At 34.9% G+C, this 25564-nt stretch overlaps 1 protein-coding gene across 1 annotated transcript in view; it reads right to left on the minus strand.

The window, feature by feature from the left end:
- The window catches only part of LOC118186048 (voltage-dependent T-type calcium channel subunit alpha-1G-like), a 283525-nt gene that overhangs the window by 120212 nt on the left and 137749 nt on the right, over positions 1–25564 (minus strand). The window contains exons 17-19 of the mRNA XM_085816460.1: positions 21676–21851; positions 19775–20177; positions 6810–6889 (exon numbers count right to left, since the gene is read on the minus strand). Of these exons, the coding sequence (XP_085672586.1) occupies positions 6810–6889; positions 19775–20177; positions 21676–21851 (659 nt within the window). The remainder of the gene's footprint in view (positions 1–6809; positions 6890–19774; positions 20178–21675; positions 21852–25564) is intronic.

Here is a 25564-nt window from a genome sequence, read left to right on the forward strand (position 1 = left end):
ATCTGCCAGCCCATTTAATCAACATAAGGTTTTCCACTGCATTTATCCAGGAAACTACAATTTGCACACGCATACCTTATATCTTATACCTAAACAGAACTTAAACTGGTTTGAGAACTCTTGCACAATAGCAAATATTTAATGAACTTTAACGCTGTCATGTGTCCTTATTAGTTCTATACAAGCACAGTATTATGTGCTTTTGTCAGTATTATAACGACTCCGTAGCATGCCTTCCTATAAGCATCATATCAGCTCTCTGTATCATATGTTTCTATTAGCACTTATTACTCATATATTATCATATGTATCTTTGTCTACCTTAATATTTATTTGCACAATGTGTTTTATTCGTATTATATCTGCTTTTCTATTAGTATCATATCAGCTCTGCACCATGTATATTTATTGGCATCATATTTACTTTGTACCAAGTGTATTTACTCGTTCTTCACCTGTACTGCATCTACTCAGCACCATGTCATTTAATTAGCTCTATATTTGTTCTGCATCATGTATATACATTAATATCATATTTGCACTGCATTATGTGTTTCAATCGTATGACAGCCTAAGTTCGTGCACTATGAGTTGTCTAATCATAAGTTTTTTTTTTTTTTTTTTTTTTTTTTTTTTAACACATATACTATCATATGCATTATATGAAACACCAAACACCAACTGTTTACCCCAAATATTTATCTGCATTAAATATTTTCATTTGTATTACATCTACTTTACATCATGCGTTCCTATTAGTACAACATATGCTCTGTACCATATGAGCCTATAAGCTATTTATCTGTTCTGCATCATGTATATTCATTAGTATCATATCTATCCTGCATCAAATGATTTTAATCGTACTATACCTGCTCAGCGGCATGTGGCCCTTTCTTTTCTTTTCTCATATCTGATTTGCATCATACGTGTTCATTAGAACTTAAACTGCACTGCATAATGTATTTTCATGTATTTCTATTAGTATCATATCTGCCCTATGTCACGTTTTTAATTAGCTCTAGATTTGCTCTGCATCATGTGTATATACCAGCATCACCTGCTCTGCATAAAGTACCCTAATATTTATTTGTATCATATGCTCCTATTTGTATTATATCTGCTTTGCATCATGAGTTTCTATTAGTATAACATATGCCCTGTACCATGTGTATCATATTCATGCTTGCATCATGTGTTTCTCATTAGTATTATCTCTGTCCTGCATCATGTGCTTTTAAATAGCATCATCTCTGCCCAAAGTCATGTGTTTTTATCAGTATTATAGTTGTCCTGAATCATGTCTTTTATTTAGCTCTATATTTGCTCTGCATAATGTGTATATACTATTAACATATTTGCTCTGCATCATGTACTCCTATCATGTGTTAGCCTAGGTTCATGCACTATGAATTGTCTCCCCATAAGTATTATTACTCATATACCACCATCTGTTTCATATGTAAAGCAAAAGTTCATTGCTAATAATTATTTGCAACTTATGTTATTATCTGTCTTAAAACTGCCCTGCATCATGTGTTTTAATTAGTATACGCGCGTGCTTTATATCTGGCAATGTTACACGCGTGCTTTATATCTGGCATGAACCATGTGTTTTCACTAGTATCGCAGCTTTATCTCTGCTCTGCATCCTGTGATCTTACCAGTTTTATTATACGTTTTTATATGTCACATAGTATTACATCTGCTAAGCATTATATGTTCTAACAGCATCACATGAATGCATTATTAGTACTCTACTTAGCAGTCTGTGAGTATGTTCTGTGTATTTTAAGTGTGTTGTTATGTGTATTATGTCTTACATTTTTATGCCACCTCCACCCCCCCCTTTTTTTTTTTTTTTTAAGATTTCCTGTAACAACCACTGTAATCCTAAAACTTTCAAATGTCATACACATCACTTGTAATGTAGACTATGTCAACCGCCCTTGTATGGCCATGTAACTTTCTCATTAAGATTCAAATATACTCCCGAGGCAGCCTGATGAGGCTCCAGGGAGTTGTTGCCACTAGATAGTGGAGGACGCGGGGCATATGCCTGTTTACCTATGTTATTAAACATCAGGCGCCCTCGTCCTCCGTCACCTGTCACCTGCAGAACAACTTCATAAAAAAAGTTATTACGTATAACTAAATTACAATGAAATAAGCAGTATCTCTTAATACAAATATTAATTATCCTAATAAATAAATTAACCAACTTCCCTTTGCAAAATCTTAAGAACTCAAATGGTATAATGAAGGTTAAGAATTTTGTTTCCTAAAAAAATCACTCAAAACTTTTCAGTATCTTAAAAACAGTGAAATGAGCAATAAATAACATAAAAGAATACAAAAAATTCTGAAAAGTAAAGTACAATTAATGATATTTTATCTTAATTTTTCAAGAGAAAAAAATTACAATGCAATAAACTATATCCCTTAATACAAATATTAATTATCCTAATAAAAAATTAACCAACTTTCCGTTGAAGAAAAAAAATCATGCAAAACTTTCCAATATCTTACAAACAGTGAAATATGCAAAAAATAACATGAAAGCAACTCAAAAACCATAAAATTCCGCGCAGAATTTTATTTTACAGAACAACTTTATAAAAAAAAATCAATAAAAAGGTATTATATATATATATATAAATGACAATGAAATATGCCAATCTCTTAAAAACAGTGACATAAGAAATGCGATGAAAAATTGTTGCCAAACCCATATTTCTAAAAGAATGAAACCATTCAAAATGATACGATTTCATCAAAAATCTATCAACAACAATAAGACAGGAAAATTGTTGCCAAAATCACATTTTTAAAGATGAGAGATGTGAGAAGTGTACTCGGAAGCTTCATTTAAATTTTTTTTCTAAAATACAAAATATTATCATTTTTCCAAAATTCTTTTTGTAAAAGCATTCGCAAGGATGAAAGTTTAACGTGTCCAAAAATCAAAGAAAAATAAACTGTACATTTTTTAAAATAAACATTTTTAGAAAAAAATCCCTCATGACGATGTGAAAATGGAGTGTGTAGAGTAAAATCTCGCTTTTCTATAGCCCATTTTGTCTCAAAATGACGCGATTTCGTCACAAAACGTAAAATAATAATAAAAAAAATTTATAATTCTAATTTGGAAAAAATCGCTTCGAGGTGCACTGACTCTTGTCTAGATGCACCTATGTACCAAATTTCGTAGCTGTGGGTCTATTAGCATACGCGCAGCGTGAACGAAAGACACACACACACACAGACAGACTCTTTCTTTTATTATATGTAGAGATAACAGAACTTGTTGTTAATTTGTAATGTATTGCCATGCTGATTTCAGGTATTAAACTGTCACTATATTTTGCTGAGTGATAATTTACAAATGTAGACGGCAATTCTTGTGATGCATTTTTAATTTTAAAACAAAAAATTACAATAAGAAACATCATCTGCTGAAATATTTCAAAAAAACCTTTCGAGTATCCAAATTATTATGGGAATCATTTTGCAGCATGTTTTGAGTTAATTATTTATTGCAAGGAATATTTTGATGATATTTATTTTAAAAGAAGCAAGGCTCAAAATAATAAAAAAATACACATTTAAAAAAAGAATTGAAATCTGTGTTTCAATATTCAGTAGGAGATCTCCGAAAATACATTTGAAATTATTGTAAAGGCATTAGTTAAAGTAGGAAACGCGAAAAATGAGCAATGCCTTCGCCGGGACTCGAACCTGGACCTCTCGAATACTCGCCGAGTGTGCTATCGTTACACCACGAAGGCATACAGATAGGACGGAGAAAGTACCTTATAGTACAAGTGTCCGAAAACAAACGTGAGTTACTGTAATATAGGAAAAATAAAACTATATACTGCAATCCTTAACATTCTATCTGGAATTTTAAAGATATGCTGTTTTTAAATATTTTGTGATATTGATCTTCAGCGCTCTCGAACAGAGCACCACCTAGCAGCATACGATGACGTTTCCGCTCATGGGTTGTCATGCAGTTCTCAATTCTTATGATATGCCTTACCGTTCCTAAAAGTTTGTCGTTACATTTTTGAGACATCCTGTATATAGAGCTGCATATCACTTCTGGAAGCTTTCCAGGGATCCGAAAATGCATTTCCCGGAATTTCTCAGAATTCCGCCAATTTTCCAAACATTGCCAAATATCGCCAAATGTCACCAACTTGGAGATCAAAACTTTGCCGTTAACCCATTGTTGCATACAAATAATCTAGAGAAGTTAAACGAAAATGTTTGTATTTTTTCTACTTAAAATAACCTTAGTAATAATAAGAGAAATTAATTTTATTCAAATTTCGTTTTAAATAATTGCTACAGTTTGTTCACTACAGTGGACAGCATGCTTGAAACGTACTTGCATACAAATCTCTTCCCAATGATTTACGGCTATTGCATTTGAAATCATTTCCTGCCTTGTTTGCAGTGATCATTACCATCTTCTAAATGGTAAATCTATCAGGTTCTATGTTCCTTCTTACCTTCTTCGGGAACATACAAGGACCTGACTCGGAACAGAGAGCTTACTAAAGCTATGTTCACTAATTGTGGTAAGTAGACAGGATACAGACGAAGGGTATACAAAACCCTTTATTTTTCCCTATATACAATAACTTCCGTACTTCGGAATACACTGACCCGCCACTTGGGGTCTAACGTAAAAGTATAAAAATAAAACTAAACTCTAATTTACCTTTAGAATAATAAACGTGGAAGATTGGCCTTATAATAACAGGAAGCGTATGTAGCACAGAGACTGTGAACACTACAATACGTTTGAATTTTATCAAGAGGATTAAAACCTCTGGCCTGGAAGGCAAGCAGCAACTGCGTAACTTCTAAGGTAAGCGGCCTGCTTTGACTCACTGCTTCCTATCTCTCGCTTGGCAAAAGGCCACACTTAAATACTTGGCGTTCGCCAGACAAACTTTGCATAAAAACCTTAACGCTTATAATTCTGGCCGGAAGTAGAAAATAAGAAGTGATAGTAAAGATTTAAAATAAAATAAACGTTAGTAAAACTTAAGATCCTTACAAATCTACAACTGACATGCACATACAGATCCAACAAAATACCTTCATTTCGTCGATTGTGATTGAATTCATTTTGCTACGATTTTGTAACCTGTACCTGTTGGATTCAAATGTCAAATGTTCTAGAAATTCCTTGCCAAACATAAACATTTCCAGTGGTGTTTTGACTTGATAAGCAGTACATTTGGGTTTCAATTCACTCTTTTGGGTAGATCTTTATCTACCCACTCCACAATTTTCTCAAACTGACATTTAAAATAAAATGTCTAAAATGACTAATTATGAATAAAAAATGGCAGTATAAGAAAATGTAAGTACTATTATATAATGTTTACTATGAGAAATGGTACTAACTTGGAAACAGAAGTAGCAGCCATTTTCCAAATAGCAATGCTTTATTTAGTGATGCCATAGAACCATCTATGATCGACAGTTGGAAGCTCTGATAACATAGAATGAATAAACGCAGGAATGGAATCTGTTAAGGCATTTACAGAAGAATAAACAAATTTAAACTTTTGTCTACTAGAGCGGACATGATGCAACAAAGGGTTAAGGACCATCAAGAGGGTTTTCGCTAAATTTTAGCTTCTCATTGAACCATTTTAATAATTTTAAATATTTCGACTCAGAATTAGAAGATGCACAATGCACTGTACGAAATAAATACTTAATAGTACCAAAAGAGGCCAACAATTCCGCTAAACAAAAATACATAATAAAGGACCATCAAGAGGGTTTTCGCTAAATTTTAGCTTCTCATTGAACCATTTTAATAATTTTAAATATTTCGACTCAGAATTAGAAGATGCACAATGCACTGTACGAAATAAATACTTAATAGTACCAAAAGAGGCCAACAATTCCGCTAAACAAAAATACATAATAAAGTTCATTAAGGGGACTCATACACCTTAAAACCCATAAGATGTTCGAATAGGTGACTGTTGCAAGAATTGGGATAACTTACTTATTTTAAAAGCAATTACTACCAACGTTTTACAGCTGACTACATAATATAGCTGCTTTCTGAAATAGTAATCAGAAAGTTTGTGTTGCCACAGATAATTTTATAATTTAATCCGCTTTGTGACAACATTTTTCGTCATGTTTCCAACTTGCGCGCACAGTTTAAAACATTCTGTTTCATAATTTAATTCCATATTTAATATATAGCTTTTATAACATTGGGAAACTACTGTGAACCTAAAATTCTAAAAATTTCAAGTTAAATTTTTATTTTATTTTGAGTTGAGTTTATAAAATGTGTTTTTAAAAAAAATTTGTAATGTTTTCGTCCATAAAATTTTTCAATATTAAAATATTCATCAGATTGTTGGTTCCGTTAGAAAATAGTGCCCATATAAAGAATTCCATCCAATTTCAAGTATGTACCATTACCCATTTTTAAAATATCATGCGCGCAAGGTGGAAACATGGCGAAATACTTTGTCACAAAGAGGATTAAATTACAAAAATATTTGTGGCAACACAAACTTTCTGGTTACTAGTTTCCAAAGCAGCTATATTATGTACTCAGCTGTAAACGGTTGGAAGAAATTGCTTTTAAAATAAATAAAATATTCCAATTCTTGCAACAGTCACATAGTCGAAAATCATGTGGGGTTTAAGGTGTATGAGTCCTCTTAAATAAATATATTAATTTTCAAAATCAAAATACAAATTAATAAACAGAAATATTTATACATTCTTACAGCAGTATTAAACACTTCACTTACCAGTGGGATTTGGAAAAGATGAAAAGGGAGTAGTCCTCTCTTTCCTTGATCCATCCTTTTGGTTCAATAAACCAGCAAAGCTAGATTTAAAAATGAAAAGAAAATATGTTTTAAGATCAGAATACTTAAACAAATGATAAATTGCCCTCGGAGAAAGACCGATTCGTGCATTCGGATTAACAGTATTAATTTAGCTGCGAATAAAATTTATTGAGCGTGTTTAAATAAATATTTACAATCAAGCTGTACATGAAGGCTTAGGATAACAGAGGAAATATAGAAATTTTATCAGACAGATGTGAAACCTATACAAAAAGCCTCTAAAGTATCATTTTCGATCATATTGTCACGCTTCTGTCTTGAACAGAAGACAGGAATTTTGTCCAGGATTTTTATCACGTTATTCATGACGTAAATAGTTGATACAAGTTTACAAATATATTTTTAAAACTGTTCACTGTTGAACTATAACAGATTTTTTGTAAATTGTAATATGTTATATCATCAAGGAACAATAAATTTTGCTTTTTAATGGCAATGATGTATCATATTTTGCAAGTTTTGCAAAATCTTAGGGCGAGGCACAGATTCAGAGGCTGGTTGCAATTTGTTCTAATGTGGTTAATCAACAGAAAGCAAGTATATGTTCCTTATTATCATAAAATGGAATTTCAATGAAAATTAGCTTTCTTTTGAAGATGAGACAACTGTATTTGCTGATGTTTTAAGGAGAGCTTAAAATTTTATGAAATATTCTTGAAAAATTATATGACAAAGTAGGTGGCCAAAATTGTGGACACTTTTGGAAATTTTTATGTTTTCGAACTTTGTATGCTTATAGAAAATGTTACGTTTCGCAAAATGCAAATTTGTATATATCATTTTAAAGAGAATTTATTACAAAACACAAAATACAAAATTCAATTATTTGCAATACAAAAAAAGTTATATGTACTTTAATATAAATAAAAAACACAGTTATGAAGTGGTTTGCAATGTCTAGCTTTCCTGGCCAATCACTGTTCTTGTTCTGAGAACCAATCAAATGTTAGTAACTGCCAGTAGAAACTGACATCATGTTTACACTTGAAACAATTCATTATTTTGCTTTGTTCTGTAAAAGGAGGACCTGTTTCTTATACACTGCAATTACAAGTAGGAATATTTGTAAAAATTTTTAATACATAGTCAAGAAGCAATGACATCAAATAAAAGAGTAGATTGGACACCTAGAAAGAGATGTAATATTATTGTGTTACGAGAAAGTGGTCTTTCCTATGCTGAAGTTGAAAGACAGGTGGGTGGTTCAGTGACTACATCTGGAGTCCGAAAGTTTTGTTTACGATATCAGGAGACAAATTCAATAAAAAAAAAGAAGGAAAAGGCCGAAAAAGGTGCACCACATCTATTGATGACAGAAGAATAAAAAGACTATGTCTCCAAGATAGAAAAATGTCATCAGCGGCCATCAGAAGTGATCTGAATGATGCTGCTGTTTCTGTCAGTTCAAGAACAATCAGGAGAAGATTAACAGATGTTGGACTGAGAGGTAGAATTCCACGAAAAAAGCCTTATCTTAATTTTCAGCAACGAAAAAAAAAAAAAAAAAGACTACAGTGGGCAAAGGAACACATTAATTGGACAGATGATCAGTGGTCACAAGTTATATTGAATGATAAAACTAAGATCTCGTTATTCGGTAGTGATGGGCGAAAATATGTAAGACGTAGAATAGGAGAAGAGCTACATCCTGACTGCATTCAAGCAACTGTGAAAAACCCAGTTAGTGTTATGATTTGGTCATGCATGTCAGCAGATTGTATTGGTCACCTTGTAAAGTTGCGCGCTTCCAACCTGCACGCAACAAAGTGGTGACTGCTGAAAACTGGAAATTAGACAGAGTCTTGAGAAGGGTTTAAGTCCCTTTTTATTCAACTTTAGAAATTACAAATGCGTGCTTTTGACGCTCACAAACTACGCCGACCCGGCGGTAAAATAAAAATAAGAAACTAAAAAGAGATAATAACAAGCGACTAACTACGAGGCTCTCTAAACGTAACTAACCTCACCGCGTTCTAAAATACCGCTGATAATTCAGCAAACTCTGAATATTATGTTGAAAGATTAACAATTTGCCGAGGCAAGCACACAGGCCGAAACGCGTGGTTCTTCAATTTCTAACTAGCCACCTCCACACTCGTGAAGCAAGAAAGCACACCTTCGACCTCGTTTCCTTTCTATTTAACTCAGAATACTTCCGCTGATAAATTTGAATCCTTGCGCGTTCTACTAAAATTTACATACTCTGGCATTGGCAGTTCCAGTGGAAAGTAAGGCTTAACAGGAAAGATAGTTTAAACTTAAAATAAATGTTAGTTAAAATAAATATAAACCCTACAACCTTCATGTCATCGATGGGACACTGAATGCCTGAAAATAAATTGACACTTTTCGATAACCAAAACTTCTTCCTTCCATCAGAGATCTCTTTCCCAACAATGCTTCGTTTATTTTTCAGCAGGATTCTGCTCCTTGCCACGCGGCCGAAATATCGAAAGAGTGGTTTCGTACAATGAGCATTAAATTGTTGTTATGGCCAGGAAACAGTCCTCATCTCAATCCTATCGAAAATTTGTGACACCGTTTGAAAACTCTTGTCCGAATGAGGCGCCTATCAAATAAAAGGGAACTAATTGAGGCTATAATTGTTTCCTGGCATCATGTAATAACGAAAGAAGAGCTTAAAGCTCTTGTCAGCTGAATGAAACGTCGATGTGAAGCTGTAATAAAAAATAAAGGGTACCCTACTAAGTACTGATAACTCACTGCAATTATCACTATCTAATGTATATCGATAACTATTATCGTGTAACATTTTTTGTATTGCAAATAATTGAATTTTGTGTTTTGTATTGATTTCAGTAATAAATTCTATTTAGAATGATATATACAAGTTTGCATTTTGTGAAACGTAACGTTTTCTATAAGCATACAAAGTTCAAAAACATAAAAACTTCCAAAAGTGTCCACAAATTTGGCCACCACTGTATACATTTAGATCTCTTCATGCAAATTATGTACGTGCAAGGAAACAAATGAAGTGCAATAAATAGTTTAAAGCACTGGCATCTTGCCATGTGTATTTTGACTGCAATATGCCGCAGTGCTGAGTGCGGTGCTTTATTTGTTTATTGAATGGCGCGTATAAAGCAAGTTCATTAAGATTAAAAATCAGATGAAACTTCGCTTTGAAAATCGCCTTTAGCATAGATGTCAAAATGTAGTTGAAGGATATTAAGAGATACTACGAAGAAAGAGGAAACTTTCTGTTAAGATAGGTATAGTTTAAAAGTGATTATATAAAAAGGTAACCAATGCTGCTGATAAAATAATAATAAACTCGCTCACAAATAAATTAAATTTGTTATGTACGATGGTTGGAACTTTTACAGTAGCAATTAATCATTTATGATTGAAACAAAAATCCTACCACTGCGAAACTATTCTTCCTTTGATGCAGACCTCGCATTACCCACGTCATTGCCAACAGGATGATTACATACATCCTGTTGGCAATGACGTGGAAGTTGAAATACAGTTGTAGCAATGCTTGTTCTGTTGATTGCCTTAATAATCCCCGGAAGAGTTGAGAAGTAATTTCTTATATTCAGGAATCAAATCATAGTCACAGGAACTTAAATCTGGGAAATATAGTGAATAATAAGGAATCTCTCAGCTCTATCGAGAAAATAAATCAGCTACAGGTGTGCATTCAAACATTGTCTTACAAACTCATATCCCTCATCGATCCACCTTGAAATGATGGAGATGATCAGGGGGCAAAGGCTTCGACCGGTTGTAAGGATCTTAAATTTTACTAACGTTTATTTTATTTTAAATCTTTACTATCACTTCTTATTTTCTACTTCCGGCCAGAATTAAAAGCTTTAACTTATTTATGCAAATTTGTCTGGCGAACGCCAAGTACTTAAGTTGTGGCTTTTTGCCAAGCAAGAGAGAGGAAGGAGTTAGTAGAAGCAGGCCGCTTGCCTTAGCAGTTTTACTCGGTTGCTGGTTGCCTTCCAGGCCAGAGGTTTAATCCTCTTGATAATTTTAAACGTATTGTAGTGTTAACAGTTCTCTGTACTACATACGGCTTCCTGTTAATATACGGCCAATCTTCCACGTAGGCCCTCGTTTGTTATTCCAAAGTTAAGTTAGAGTTTAGTTAATATTTTTTATATTCTTACGTTCAGGCCACAAGTGGTTGGTCTCTGTATTCCGAAGTCCGGAAATTATTGTAAAGAGTGAAAAATAAAGGGTTTCGTATACCCTTCCTGTGTATCTTGTCTACTTCCCACATTTATTGAACATAGCTTTAGTAAGCTCCCTGTTCCGAGTCAGGTCTTTGCATGTTCCCAAAGCAAGTAAGGTGGAACACTGAACCTGATACGGTTAGTAGATGAAGCACACCGAAATTGCTCTTTCGTTCTCTGCACACGGTGGGAACATTAGTTTATGGTGGACTGATGTTGCTGTTATGATTATCTAACTTCCATTCCTGCCATTTCCGTCCAGCGAGTGGTGAACAGCAACAACGTTCTGACTCCGACTATGTGATTGTTGTTTGACGTACCATATACCTAATCTGCAGGGTGTCCCATTAAGATTGTCAAAACTCTGTACAGCGATATTCCTCGCTTCGGATACTTAAAAAATACTCAAAGAACTGTACTTGTAGATACACAATTTTGAGATAAATGCGAAAGAAAAATATGACGTCATATCCATCACATCGCCTGGACGTGGTTGGCTGGATATGGAATGCCCATATTGCTAGACTGGACGTGGCGATTCGGTTTTATACCTGCCACGATTGCCATATCTAATATATTTGCAGTTTTTCCTGGTTGGGACATCTGAAGGAATTGGTCCAAAGCTAGTTACCATAGAAAGTAACTTAGTTGCTCGTTTTTATATGCTGTGTGTATAGCAGACACCACGCTGTTGCAACGTGTGCACTCAGCCATTCCACGAGGCATGCAAACTCCGATATACGCGGTAAAATGTTTCAAATCTTCCTAAGTAAACTTAGGCAAATACGGATGATCATATTTCAAACGAAATTTTTCTTTTCCTTGCTTCACATGTGACATCATACTTTTTTTTTTTGCAATTATCTCGCAACCTATAGGTCGTAGAGGTACAGTTCTTTGGACATTTTTTATGTATTCCAAGGAAGGTATCTGGCTGTGCAGAGTTTGGGCGGTTTTGATAGGGCGTCCTATTTGTCGGACAAATAGAGTTTAGATGGGACGGCGAAGTTTGCCATCCTTCCTGCAAAATGATGGGATGGTTCTTCAGAAAATAACATCGTTCCTTTTGCAGCACTTATCGCAGAATATGCTCCAAAAATGAACAGTACTATTCCATACTGGCGATATGTTTTCTAAGGTACAGTGTACATTATGATAACAGCTGCGTTATAGTGCATCTTACTACTGTGGTTTCGAAAAATCATCGATTACCATTTTGAGTAGAACGCTGCCACTAGAAGGTGTTCGTGTGACAGAAAGTTACTTTCAGGAAATAAAATAAGGTTAAAATCTAACATATAGTATTAATATGAATTTCATTATTTAAAAAAATCCTACTGCATATATATTAGCCTGTTGCATTGTGAAACAGGTTGTGAAACATGTGAAGTATTCTCGATTTATGACCTAGTATAAAATACTATTTTTATTGTATAATCCAAAAATTAAGTCTCGTTAAATATTGTTGTAAAAGAAGTTGGAAGGAAAAAAGTGTCTTTTGGTTTCATTTATACGTTTATTAAGTTCTTAATTAGGTGCTTTATTACAGTGCCAAAATACTATTATTTTGCTAAATGACAGCAGCTAGGCATAAAATTAATTAAAAACTAAGAAACTGCATTTCTTTTTGCCTTTTCGCTGAAACTCCCACCTCCTTTCAAAAATATTTATTTAGTCTAAGATTTCACTTTTGTGGAAGGAAGAATTTGATTTCTCCTATGCAAACAGTAGCTTTGCGAAAATTTCTTTTCTAAAGAAAATGTGTTAATATTTCTTGCGATGAATTCAATCGAATTAAAGGATTTCGTATTTGAATTAAATATTGTCACGAAAGAAGATTTACAAAAGAAATTCGCTGAGTATCATTTTACGAAAACAAAGCGAAGTTTCATCTGAAAATATGATGCGAAATTTAATTTTAGTTTCTATGAAAACGAAAATCGAATACTTCATATATGTGCTTAGAAACTGGCAAGCGATTATCGAAGCTTAAGACATGAACATGTGCGCATCACCAAACCTGTTCGAAACAACTTTTTATAGTTTGCCAACTCTCTGTATCTGACCAGAAGTTCTGAATGCAGACGCTGGTAGTAGTAGTAGTAGTAGTATCTTCTCTGCTTCTTCTGGACGGGAAATAACTCACAACCTTGGGATTTCTATGCTCTTCACGAATGTTGCTTAGCTGAAAACACAAATTCTATTTCAACCGCATGCATTTAGAAAGGTCGTCTGTTTCTTTCAGAAAACTACTTTCATTACACATACTATATTAAAAAAAGTACTGAAAGCATTTCAGCGACGATCCGTGAATGCTTATTTATACTCTACCAAATAATTAGCAGCTTTAACAATTTTTGAGACATGTACTAAATCTTAATGTAATCTACATGTATTAATGTAATCTAAATTAAATCTACATGTACTAACACTAAATGAAGACAGGCGTGTTTAGTGGTACTTTAATATTCCTATCGACATTAGGTCACTGTCGATAGTTCCCTAGTATTTTCGGCTTATTATTTTAACGATTTTTGCGATATATTTCTTAAATTTAAAGTTCAACATTGCTACACAATTTGTTGCTTAAACACTTAAGTTTACAAGTATCTCACTTGAAGGAGTTCAGAAATATTATTTGGGCTGAGTTCGATCTCTCGATATAATATCTATGCAATAGATTGATAAAAGATCATGTTTTCACAATTGAATTACAAGACTCTGAAATGAAATAACAGATTATAGTTGTCATTAGAATGACAATACCCCAAATACTAGCGAATATATCACTTGAGTTCCAAAACGGACTGGAATAATGTACACTGCGGGGGGGGGGAACGCTTAAATGAATCAAAAAAGGAATAAAAAATCTGAGAGGTTTCAGATTTAAAATTACGTCTAAAGGGGCGTTTTTTAACGTTTTGTGTGTTACCTTTATTTACTAAATATCACGTTCTTTCCACTTAAACCATAAAATTCAGTTCAACAGAAATGTCGCAAAATTATTTTACAATGAGCTTATCTTTAGAATTCCGATACACAGTTCCGTGCCCTGGAGATAAACACGCTTTTTTCATTCCGCAGAGTGTTGCCATTGCTGGCTTTTAAATCGTTGAATTTGTTAATCAAAAATTCGTTAATTAATATAACTTGTAATATAGACATACCTTCTTCCATCTAACAAAACGATAAACGCAGCTAAATTCGAGTTTTTAAGCTATTACTTGTTTTATCCAAACCCTGTTTTTCATTTAGGTATTCGAAAAAGTAAAAATACCTCACGTTTTATGTCGTTTGTTCTCTTTCAAATATTGACAAATATGAAATAAAACGCCATCTGGTGCTTTGGATAAAGCTATCTCAGCAATATACTCGTTTCTCATAGTTAAACTCGTTTCAAAACTATTTTGCAATGGTAAGCTAAAAGAAAATTCTTAAATAACACCCAGCAACAAATAGAAAAATCCGACCCTTATCGAAGTATACTTTTTCTTTCCCACACGAATTAGCATTTTGAAGGTGGTGGGATGTGTGCTTTACGCTCAAGGCGAAATGAGGAAAAACGACACGTTATTCGAAAAGGAACCGAATAACCACCACTGATTTATTATTTGCGAGGGAGAGAAATGTACTTGAGGAAGATGAATGAAATGATAGATATCCCCAGAATTAGTAAGGTGAAGACTTGGGAGTGATGTTAAATGATGGGCATTTCGTAACAATATGTACAATAGATAAAGGATAAAAAAAAAACGTGTATTTTGATAAATTTAACTGCAACATTCTGATTACAGAAATGAGAACTGGCGATTACATGATAGAACTATACGTTCTGTTGACACAGGTACATTTGAAATATGATTTACTTGCAGACTTGACAACTGAAATAGGAATTTTTAAAAGTTTATACGTAACAAATGTTTTTAACAATTATTATTTATGTTTCCCTAATGGTAAAGTTCTTGTTAAACATTGCCTTGTTGTCCCGTGGTTCACGTCACATATAATCATTCACATCACATTATGACCCAAATTAAGAGCTCGGGAAAGAGTTTAAAAATTAATGAAAGTAACTGCAATATTTGTGTATGATATTGAAGATTACATGATGTCTTAGAGAAGCTTAGCGCCGGATATATTTTTTGGAAGTCATGGTATTCCCCCTTGGTGCATGTGTTGGTAACTTATTCTAAAATCTTAGGTATGGAGGCTTTGAAGTAAGGATTTATTTTTGTGTATAGTAATATTTAACAAAGCAAGTTGCCTCAAATTTTATTAACTCATCGTCGATAGGTTATCGACTATACACGTAGTTACGTACGACTGTAGTCGTATTTATACGTACAACCATACTTGTATTTATACGTACAAGTATACGTGTATTTTCATCTTCGTTATAACCCAAAAGGTTCAAGTAAGTAATTCAGAGTGATTACTTGTCAATAACTTAGCTCATCGTGAAAGACCGTTAGATAGGTAGATTTTTAAAAATAATTCAACTGCCGAGTTACATGTTAATGTTTAATTCACCTTGCGCTAAGAAACGGAATCCACTAGATCTGAAAAAGAGAACTCAGTACCCACGTAGTCGTATAAAGGTTTGTTAGAAACCAGAAAAACAAGAATGACATACGTTCTGAAATGAAGCCAGTTACGATCTAAATGAAGATAAATGCATGCATCTTCGGAGCTCTTGCTCACTAAATCCACGATTTATTTCATTTTAAAAAATAGTTACTCTGATTGATAGCTTAAAAAAAGAAAGGACGAAAGTGTCAGGAACCAGGACAGATTGGCTGTGAAGATAGCTGTCATCCATTTCTATTCCTGGCTGCACCACGCTGCATCTGTTATTATCTAATGCACGTCTAAAAATGAAGGATAGAGAAGATAGGTGCATTTTTTGGCACATAGAAGGTTACTCTGCGCCAACTAATATTTATTCATATTTTCACAAGAAGCCTTTCTTGAAACTTCTTTATAAATGCTTTAAATTAAAGTGTAAAAAATGTGCGAATTAAACTCATTTCAGGTAAAATATTTGGATGCAATTTCTTGGAGAAAAACACGTAAATTAAAATTTTCAGAAGCTCCTGAACAGACAGAACATAACAGATACTAAATCAAATAGTTAATGACAACAATTTGACAATAATTGCTGCAATAGATTCATTTCCATCCCAGACATGTTCGTGATAAGTGCTAAAAAATCGGAATTTTTTTGCGTCTGTAAGAAAATACAGCTCATAAACAAAGACATCTTAAACAAAACTACGTACAAATCGAAACAAAAGGTAGGTTAATTTTTTTTGTGTTGATATTGCTAGAAACACCGAAGTTTGTGGTTGTGTTTTGTAAATTATATGCTGCTAGTATCATAAGAAATCGTTAATAAATATGCTGTTATTTTTTCCCACGTGACAATAAACTACTAAAAAAGACTTCGAATAACTGAAGATAGTATTAAAAAAAAGATAGTGCTAACGAAACGAAAAAAATTGTCTTAGTATCGTATTCAAAGCTTACATCCTTTTAAAATTCGTCAAGATGAATTTTAAATTCAATTTAATATTAACCACCAACCAAAGCCGTTACATAATCTCTTGTGAAAAGTGACGTACTATGCTAAAAAGAATTGATTTTTGCTGACAAGGCAATAGATAAATTACAACACTTCCTTGATGAGATTGAAGTTGCACATGCCACAATGCAGTGCTAGTATGTGTGCTCATGTTGTACATATATTTATAAAAACAGTGTTCTGTAGAAATTCAGCCTGAGCGTAGTTTCGTTTTGGAAACCCTGCATATTTTACCTGAACAAACAAACAAGCAATAGAGCAAAATTCAGGTTTACAACAAAATTCCATTCCCACACGGCTCTAAGATCTCGATTATGTGCTTGAAATTAGCATTAATTCCACTTTTAGGGGATATTGCTAGCTGAAGATGCCAAGTTTCGTTGCTTTGTTCTAGGCGTGGGACACCAATCGTAGTCTCTGCATTATTAAAAACTCATAAAAACAGAAGTCAAAGATTGACTGTCAATGCGCAAGATGATTCTTCAAAAGGGACAGAATGGATCAACTATGCTGTAGATTACTCGTTATTTGGTGAATTTGCAGATCCTTTCTTTGGCTCCACAGAAACTGTTTCCTTTATGATTTGATCCAATGATTGATTATCCATTAACAACTTATCGTAGATCAAAGACTGTGACACCTTATTTTACGAGACAGAGCTATTGATGTACACAATAAAGCTCTTGGGAAGCCTTTATACAGAGAGCCATATTGCCAAGCAATTATCATTAGACTACATGACATGCACTACCGCACAAGCAAAGGCAAGCCAAGTCTCAAACTGATGAAATTTGCGTGGCTTCTGGACCATCAGTCATGGACTGAGGAAGACGATTTGGTCTGATAATCGGACCTTCCCAATCTTAAACAGAAATAGCAGAGGGAGAAATTTTCGTTCGTTAAAGGCAAAACTCTTTCATTTCGTCAAAACATGAGATGTAAGAAGTCAAGCGAATAGGTTTTTATAGCCAAAATCCTAAACAATTAACGATATCGTGGCCGGGCTTCGAATCATAGACTTTCCAATTGAACTTGTTAATCACAGTATTCACGGAGAAATGAAATAATCAGTGACAAATCAATAAGAATGTGATGCCGCTAAGTGTTTCAGTGATATGGTATAATAGGATAAGACATTTAGTGCACAAAGTAGCAGGGAAAAATTGCTTCAAGTCGCATATTGCCAGCATGTCTGTTTGACTTTATCGTAATTTACTAAGTTTTGAATTGCTTCTCTGATACCTTAAGTCTTAACTCATTCGAACAGTTGAAGACTGCCGTCAAGAAGAAAAGAACGAAGAGACAAACTCGGACCCAAAGTTCTACTCATGAACATTTTCGAAGAATAAGTCAACATACCGCAAAAGCCTTGTTGAACTTACATCCTGCGCAAGCCTATGAGCCTACATCCTATATCGTTGGCAAGTTTCTTATGTGTTAGCTGCGGTACTATTCAGTAGTAATTGTATACAAGAATAGATTACGTAAAAATTTACAGGGAAGGTTTAAGTAATGCATACATAAGCAGAGATGTTTCAGAAAGTTAATTTCCTCTCTGTTTATAACAATTAAGTCTAGAAGTAGCCGTAAACATTTATTCTGATAGAGAATAATTCTGCTGTAGAACACTGAGAAAGTAAAGCAAATACAGAGGCTGTTCACACATTTTTTAGACAATGTATATTGTGTTCACAAAACTAAACTACATAAAATTCTTGTGTTTTAAATGTTCTATTTGACATCCCTTATTCTGAACTATCTTTCGACACCGAAATTTCCAGGGTAATAATGCCTTTTGAAGTGGCAGAAGAGATATTATATCCCATTCCTCCCGAACAGCTTTCCAGAGTCCTGTTAGGGTTTTGGGACAACGTTTGGATAATGCAGTTTTTAAAAGTCCGAAAGCACAAAAATCCATAGGTGACACATCGGGAGATTTAGTAGGGATATCAGTGAAGGGTATTGCCTTGATACCAGTTTTTTGTTCCATTTCGTTCAGGAAATTTACAAAGGATTTTGATGTGTGACTGCTAGCTTTGTCCTGATGGAGTCTCACAGATTGATAGCTCTGTGAGTACAGCGATGGTATTTCATTCAGAAAAATTGGCGATAAAATATGTTCCTGATAGTATTTGGAGTTAATCTTGACATTGTTTTTGCACTCTCTTTATTTTTAACTTGCCATTATAAGAAAAACCAGCAACAATCATGAATCCCTTAGAAAAACTTTCTTTCGATTCTTTGAACCATGTACTTAAATTTTTTTCTCCCTTTTTATGATAATAAATGGCTCTTTTTTGTTACAATCATTTAAATACACCCGTGCTTCATCTATTGTGACAACTGTTTTCCATTTTTCTTTGGATAAGCGTTTGTCATATAGAATTCTGCAGCGTGTCTTGCGTTGAGCGATATGCTTTGGAGGAAGACGATGCACATTGCGTTTATTCGCTTTCTTAAGATTTAAATAAACGTTTATCATTTTTTTACAGTAGACACCGAGCATTTTAATGATTTTGCAACTCTCCTTTGACTAGGGGGATTTTCTTTTAACATTAAACAACATACCTTTGCAATAGTCGAAGATGTCCGTTTTTTCCTTGGATACTTGTTTGGAATTTTTGTCCCACTTGAGACTCCAATTTGACGTTTGTTTTCCTTTCTTGTTGATGATATTACCTATCGACGCTTTAGATAACACAAAATCATGACTCTCACATCGTTTTTGGATAACGGAGTATGCATATTTCTCTTCGGAAAGAGGGTAAATGTAGCCTTCGAACCACTGCTTTGTTAAATTCGCCATTTTGAATAAAAACAAAACTTTGAAGCCACAGACAATAATTTTGACTTTTGAAAACATAGTACAATTGCAATTACTTCTTTTGCAGCAAACGTTTTTTTATTAACGCTTACCAAAATCGTCTAAAAATGTGCGAACAGCCTCTGTAGAAGTTTTTTTTTTTGACATCGATTTATATCCTCGCTTCGAAGTTTTCGCCCTAACCTTCCACTTACTTAAGCTATTAGAAAGCTGTCGTAACGAGGAACAAGAAGGATTCAATTACCTTTTGTGAGAGTTCACATTCTGCAGACGTCCTTCTGTTCTCCACTTTGGTCTGCGTACCTTCTAAATTGTTCGGCTTGAACTCTTCCTTGAGAGAAGTCCCTGATATGGAAGTTTGTCGACTGGGCAGGTAGTAGGTGTTGGATGGGCTCAAAGTATTCTGACTTTGAATGCTGCTGTTAAGGGACATCTGGCGGCTGCATGGAATAGGCTCATTCGGAACTGGAGTCGAAGTCCCGTTGTCCCGATATTGAGAAAGAGATACACTCTTAATCGAGTTTTGAGGGCTAAGTACTTTTGGGCTGTTGATGCTATTCTGTATCAAAACTGGTCTCTTGTTGTTCGGTGTATTTTGAAGAGTTGGGATACTGCCATTACAGTGCGTGTGCTCTGAGCTTTGATTGCTGGAAAAATGCACATTATATAACACCAACAAAAATAGTATTAAACAAAACTATATACATCATGAGAGATTTCAATTAAGAATAATTCATTTTTGATTACTAATTGTGAGACTAATTTGTTGGAAGATCAAGAAACTTTATTGTTCATTAATTCTATATTAAGAAAAAAGAGTTGCTACGATGTTCGTTTACAAAATAAACTAATTTCTGTATTTTTAAATAAACTCATTAAAAATATGAACGGAAGAGGAAAAGCGATTGAGTATTATGACACATAAAACTTTTCTTTGAAGTAAAATTCTTCTGTTATTATCATCGATATTTTGTTAGACACTGCTACTTTAATGTAATTTAAAAGAATAACAAAAAGAAGATACCGAAGAACTAAATATTAGAGAAATACTGAATAAGCAACAAAAGTCGGCATAATTTAAACAAATTTTCAGGACTACATTTCCGAAGGTTATATACAATATTCTTCTTTAGTTGCGAAAGTAAAAATGAAAAAAAAAAAAAAAAAAAAAAAAAAAAAAAAAGATAAAAGGAAATTCGCGAACTCTTTATTATCCATCACCGTTGGTCAAAAATTCACGTTTTCCTTTCTTCTGAAGTCAAAGTTATTCCAAAACGTCTACACTGGCAAATGAATTATTCTAGAAATGTTTTGTGTCACTAAAAATCTTTTGGTCTGCGGTGGCCACTTTTAGATTGCTGACTAGACACATCTCTCTCCGTACCCACAACTCCAGGTACCCTGAGATTCTCCACGCTACAACTCGCGATGCACTCGACGACACACAGAGCACAGCTCCCGACTCTTCGGTTCAGTCGTTTCCGGAGCTCAACATGCTCTCTCGACGATGCACTATTCGCGATACACTAAGAGACTCTTTCGGTGTACTCGACGAGCCACTCGGCACTCGCACAATGACTGACTATTAACTCGCTAGACGAGACACCAACTTGATACTAACTAACTTTCCGCCTACCAGCAGGGTTTATATAGCTTCTGACTGGTGTTCGAGAACATTCTGGGCTAAACCGGTAAGAATTCGTTCCAGAAGGTTCTCCATCCGTCCATGGCATATCGCCAATTTTGTCGCCAAATGGGAGATTTCTCGCCAAATGTGGCAAACCGCCCTTCCCCTGCCATTTCATGGCACTCCTAAAACTGCTTTACGGGGAAGCTATCTCACCGCGTCTGTACATTTCATAACAATATGTTATACTCGGATTTTCATAGCCTAAAATACAGCAATTCTAGTAATTTACGCAAACATAACGTGGTCTTATCTACGATGGACCCGTTCATATGCACATAATACACAAGAACATAATGTTTATGAGTAATTGAATAATACATTTTAATTACCGAATGAAATGAAGGCATTTGAATCTATTTGGCATAATGCATATTTCACAGAAATGTCAAGAAACACTATCATTCATTCCCGAAAATTAAAGATTGTTTTTTTTTTTTCATCAAAGGTTACTTTACCTTGGTGAATGCGGCGTCATGTTGTTGAGCACGATATCTTCAGGTCCAGAGCCATTTTCAGAGCTCTCATTCTCGCTCTTTTTCCGACGATGTGCTTTCCACCCGTTGAAGCTACCTTTACACCCACTGCCAGTGCTACCTTTCCGTTGTAGGCTGAAGCACGGGCCCAAGGAATTCTGCAAACAGGGCAATAATAAAATGTATTTATGATTATTAATTAGAAGAGAAAGAAAGTTAGATAGAGATGAGGCAGCAATAAATTTATAACAAGAGCATTATATTGGTAGTGGAATTCTAAAATTCCTAAACTGGGTCTTATAATTCTGCTTCCTAAATGTTTCAAAAAAAAAAAAAAAAAAAAAAAAAAAAAAAAAAGGCAAATAAAGAAATAGCAGAAAGTTTCAGTTGCCGTAGTTTCCTTATTTTTACGCTCTTTGCATTATTTGATATAAAAAGTTTAAAATTAAGTATTATACTGCATTTCTAATTCGCTATTGCAAGTCATTAATTTTATGTAATCTTAGCAAGCGATCCACAGGCTAAGAAAACATGACAGAAGAATCATTTTATATAATGGAGTTCAGTTATGAGAAAATTTGTCGTTCGTTATTGACAAGACTCGTCTTGGCTAAAGCCCACCAGCGGCCGAGCGGTAAAGACGCTGAACACTGGTAGTTCGGTCTGAGGTTCGAATCCCGCGAACGGGCTGGCTGCATGGGCGTTTTCGTGATTTTCCCCATGTGTAACGTGTATACGAGCCAGTTTCCCTTAGAAAGTCCTCCACGAAGGCATCCCTGCCTTTAGGCAGATAGCCCTCGTGTGCTTTGCCATAACTGAATAATCCAATCTAATCCAATCCGTCTTGGCTAAGCTTTTCAGTAAGTTTGGTTTTGGTTTGGTTTATTTGATTAGGGTAAAACCTACGACGGCTATGTGATTAAGAGGAGGTGTGCTTTCGTGGGGAACGTTTTAAGGGAACTGGCTCGTATCAACGTTACACACGAAAACACCCACACAGTCAGCCTGGAATCGAACCCAGGCGGTACTACCAGTCTTTAGGAACTTCTACCGCTTGGTAAGTTGGTGGACGTCTCTTCAGTGGGAGTTTACCTCATGGAAAAGAACGCATTTCCGGTAGAGATTAAAACATTTACTGACTTTTTCATCTTTCAATAGCCCACCAGCGGCCGAGCGGTAAAGTCGCTGAACACTGGTAGTTCGGTCCCAGGTTCGAATCCCGCGAACGGGCTGGCTGCATGGGTGTTTTCGTGGTTTTCCCCATGTGTAACGTGTATACGAGCCAGTTTCCCTTAGAAAGTCCTCCACGAAGGCATCCCTCCCCTTAGGCAGATAGCCCTAGTAAGCTTTGCCATAATTAAATACACATACACACATCTTTCTATAATTTGGTAAAACTATCAATTAAAATGGTATTTTCAGTAATTTAACCATATTTAATTTCCAAAACTCTCCAAAAATACAAGCGTAAATAATACGAAAATAAGTTTTATTTAAAACTTATCAAGTACAACGAAAATACATGAACGGGAATTATAGTCTAAATTTGCGAATACAAAATGATATAAGATAAACATAATCAAAATAGTTTGCAATGCGTTATAAATTATTTATATATATATGTACCTAGGTCTTTACCACAAAAACATTCCAAATATTCCTCACATACATGTAATATTTAAATTACAATGAAATATTTTTTATAAACTGTCTAAACAGGGACAAGTAAAACAATTTACTATAATTGTAATCTCCTAAAAAAACAGTGACACACACACACACACACAAAAAGGACAAAAAATGGCAGTTGCTTGGCAAGGTATCTCAAGTACTACGCTTGTTGGTCTTGTAGTCATTAATAAATCAAATGCCATTTTAACACATTTACTCAAATACTTCACTTATTTAAAAAAAAACTTGAATAGATTTTTATTTAAAGGTAGAGGTTGAAGTATGGCCGGCACGTGTGTATACCCGAAGGTGTATCAAGGATGCTAACTAGTATTAAGCTTCCGCCCCAATTTTGGAAGAAAACACTCCGATGGGGGATCTGAGGGTCTCCCACCTCTCTTCTCCTACCAACAACCTCATGAGAGGACTTTCGGCTCGCTGCATATTTTGAGTGCCCCGCTGCCGCACAGACAGTATACGCTTACGAATAACCCTTCTTCTCCGAGATTATAACCCGGGCCTATTGGTGCAGCAATCAGCATCACTAACCACACGATAGCGGATGGGTGTCGTTATTTGATTGCAGTCAGTGCATTTTACATAATTAACCGATGACGGATAAATTGAGTTGGCGATTAACTATATCTTGTCTAGGAAAAAGTTAAGCTTGTTTACTGAGGATCAATGGAAAAGTTACAATTACAAACCATCAAAATAAAAGAAAATTTGTTAGGGCAATTTAAAAATTATAAGAAAATAGGCAGGATAACTACAGTAGTGATAACAAAACGATATCATAGTATTTAAGAACTATTTTAATCCACCACAATAAGTAATTTAATTGCATCTAATTTGGACTACATAAACATTGTTAAATCCTCCGTTAAAATTGATTGCTAAATCATAAAGATAAATTAAGTTTATAGCCATCAAACTTCTAATCCCCAATAACCCCTATCTAAGTACTAAGCCGCATAAACATTATTATTTCTGTTTTAAAGTGTGTTTTTCTGGTTTTGAAGCGAATTTAATTTACATAACCACGCGAATTTATTCTCCAAAGTAAACTGCTTAAAATACAGAAAATTGTTTACAATATTTTTCTGTTAATTATAGATATACAGGGGTTGGACAAAAATATGGAAACACCTTTAAAAAAACATGTTTCTTTGCTTAATATGGTGAAAGAAACCCGTTGGCATCCAAAACAGCTTGCAGTCTTCTCGGAATAGATAAATACAGTTCCTGTATGTTTGCCAAGGGAATATTATAGCATTCTTCCTGCAAAACGGTGGCAAGTTCAGATAAAGATGTTGGCGGAGGATAACGAGAACGCACTTTCCGTTCCAATGTAGACCACAAAGGTTCGATAATATTCAAGTCTGGTGACTGTGGTGGCCAGGGGAGATGGGACGACTCATCCTCGTGCTCAGGAAACCAGTCCTGGACAATGTGAGCTGTGTGAACAGGGGCTTTGTCGTCTTGGAAGACACCATCACCATCGGGGAACAAAGTTTGTACTATGGGATGAAATTGATCGGCCAAAATGTTCACATAAGTCTTGGCAGTCATGTGCCCTGACACAGTTATCGTGGGGCTAGCAGAGAACCACGATATGGCTGCCCAAACCATAACAGAATCCCCGCCATGTTTCACTCTTGGCAACAAGCAGTCTGTATTATAGGCTTGAGATGGCGTTTTCCAGACGTAAACTCGGCCAGAAGTGGGAAACAATGTGAAAGAAGACTCGTCAAACCATATTACTCGCTTCCACTGCTCTATAGTCCAGGCTTTATGACTTAAACACCCCCTTTTCCTGTTATGGGCATTAGCATCACTGATAAGTGGCTTCTCAATTGCAGCACGGCCAGCAATTCCCTGTTTATGAAGCTCCCTTCTAATTGTTTTGGTACTCGCAGGGTTCGGTAACACAACATTCATTTCAGCAGTAACTTTTACAGCTGTGGTCTTCTTATTTTTCGTCACAATTGCCCTTAATGATCGTCTGTCACGATCACTCGGGACACACTTTCGTCCGCACTGTGATTTAGCAGATGATGTTTTTTCGCTTTTCAAATATGCGGAATAAATCTTCGATACAGTACCTCTTGAAACACTAAACACCTCGGCTACCTTGCTTACGGAAGCACCTACCATACGTGCTCCAACAATTTGCCCACGTTCGAAGTCTGTTAACTCT

Source organism: Stegodyphus dumicola, chromosome 5 (genome assembly GCF_044657685.1).
Source record: "Stegodyphus dumicola isolate Sdum_Otavi_A_Nest chromosome 5, ASM4465768v1".
NCBI lineage: Eukaryota > Metazoa > Arthropoda > Arachnida > Araneae > Eresidae > Stegodyphus > Stegodyphus dumicola.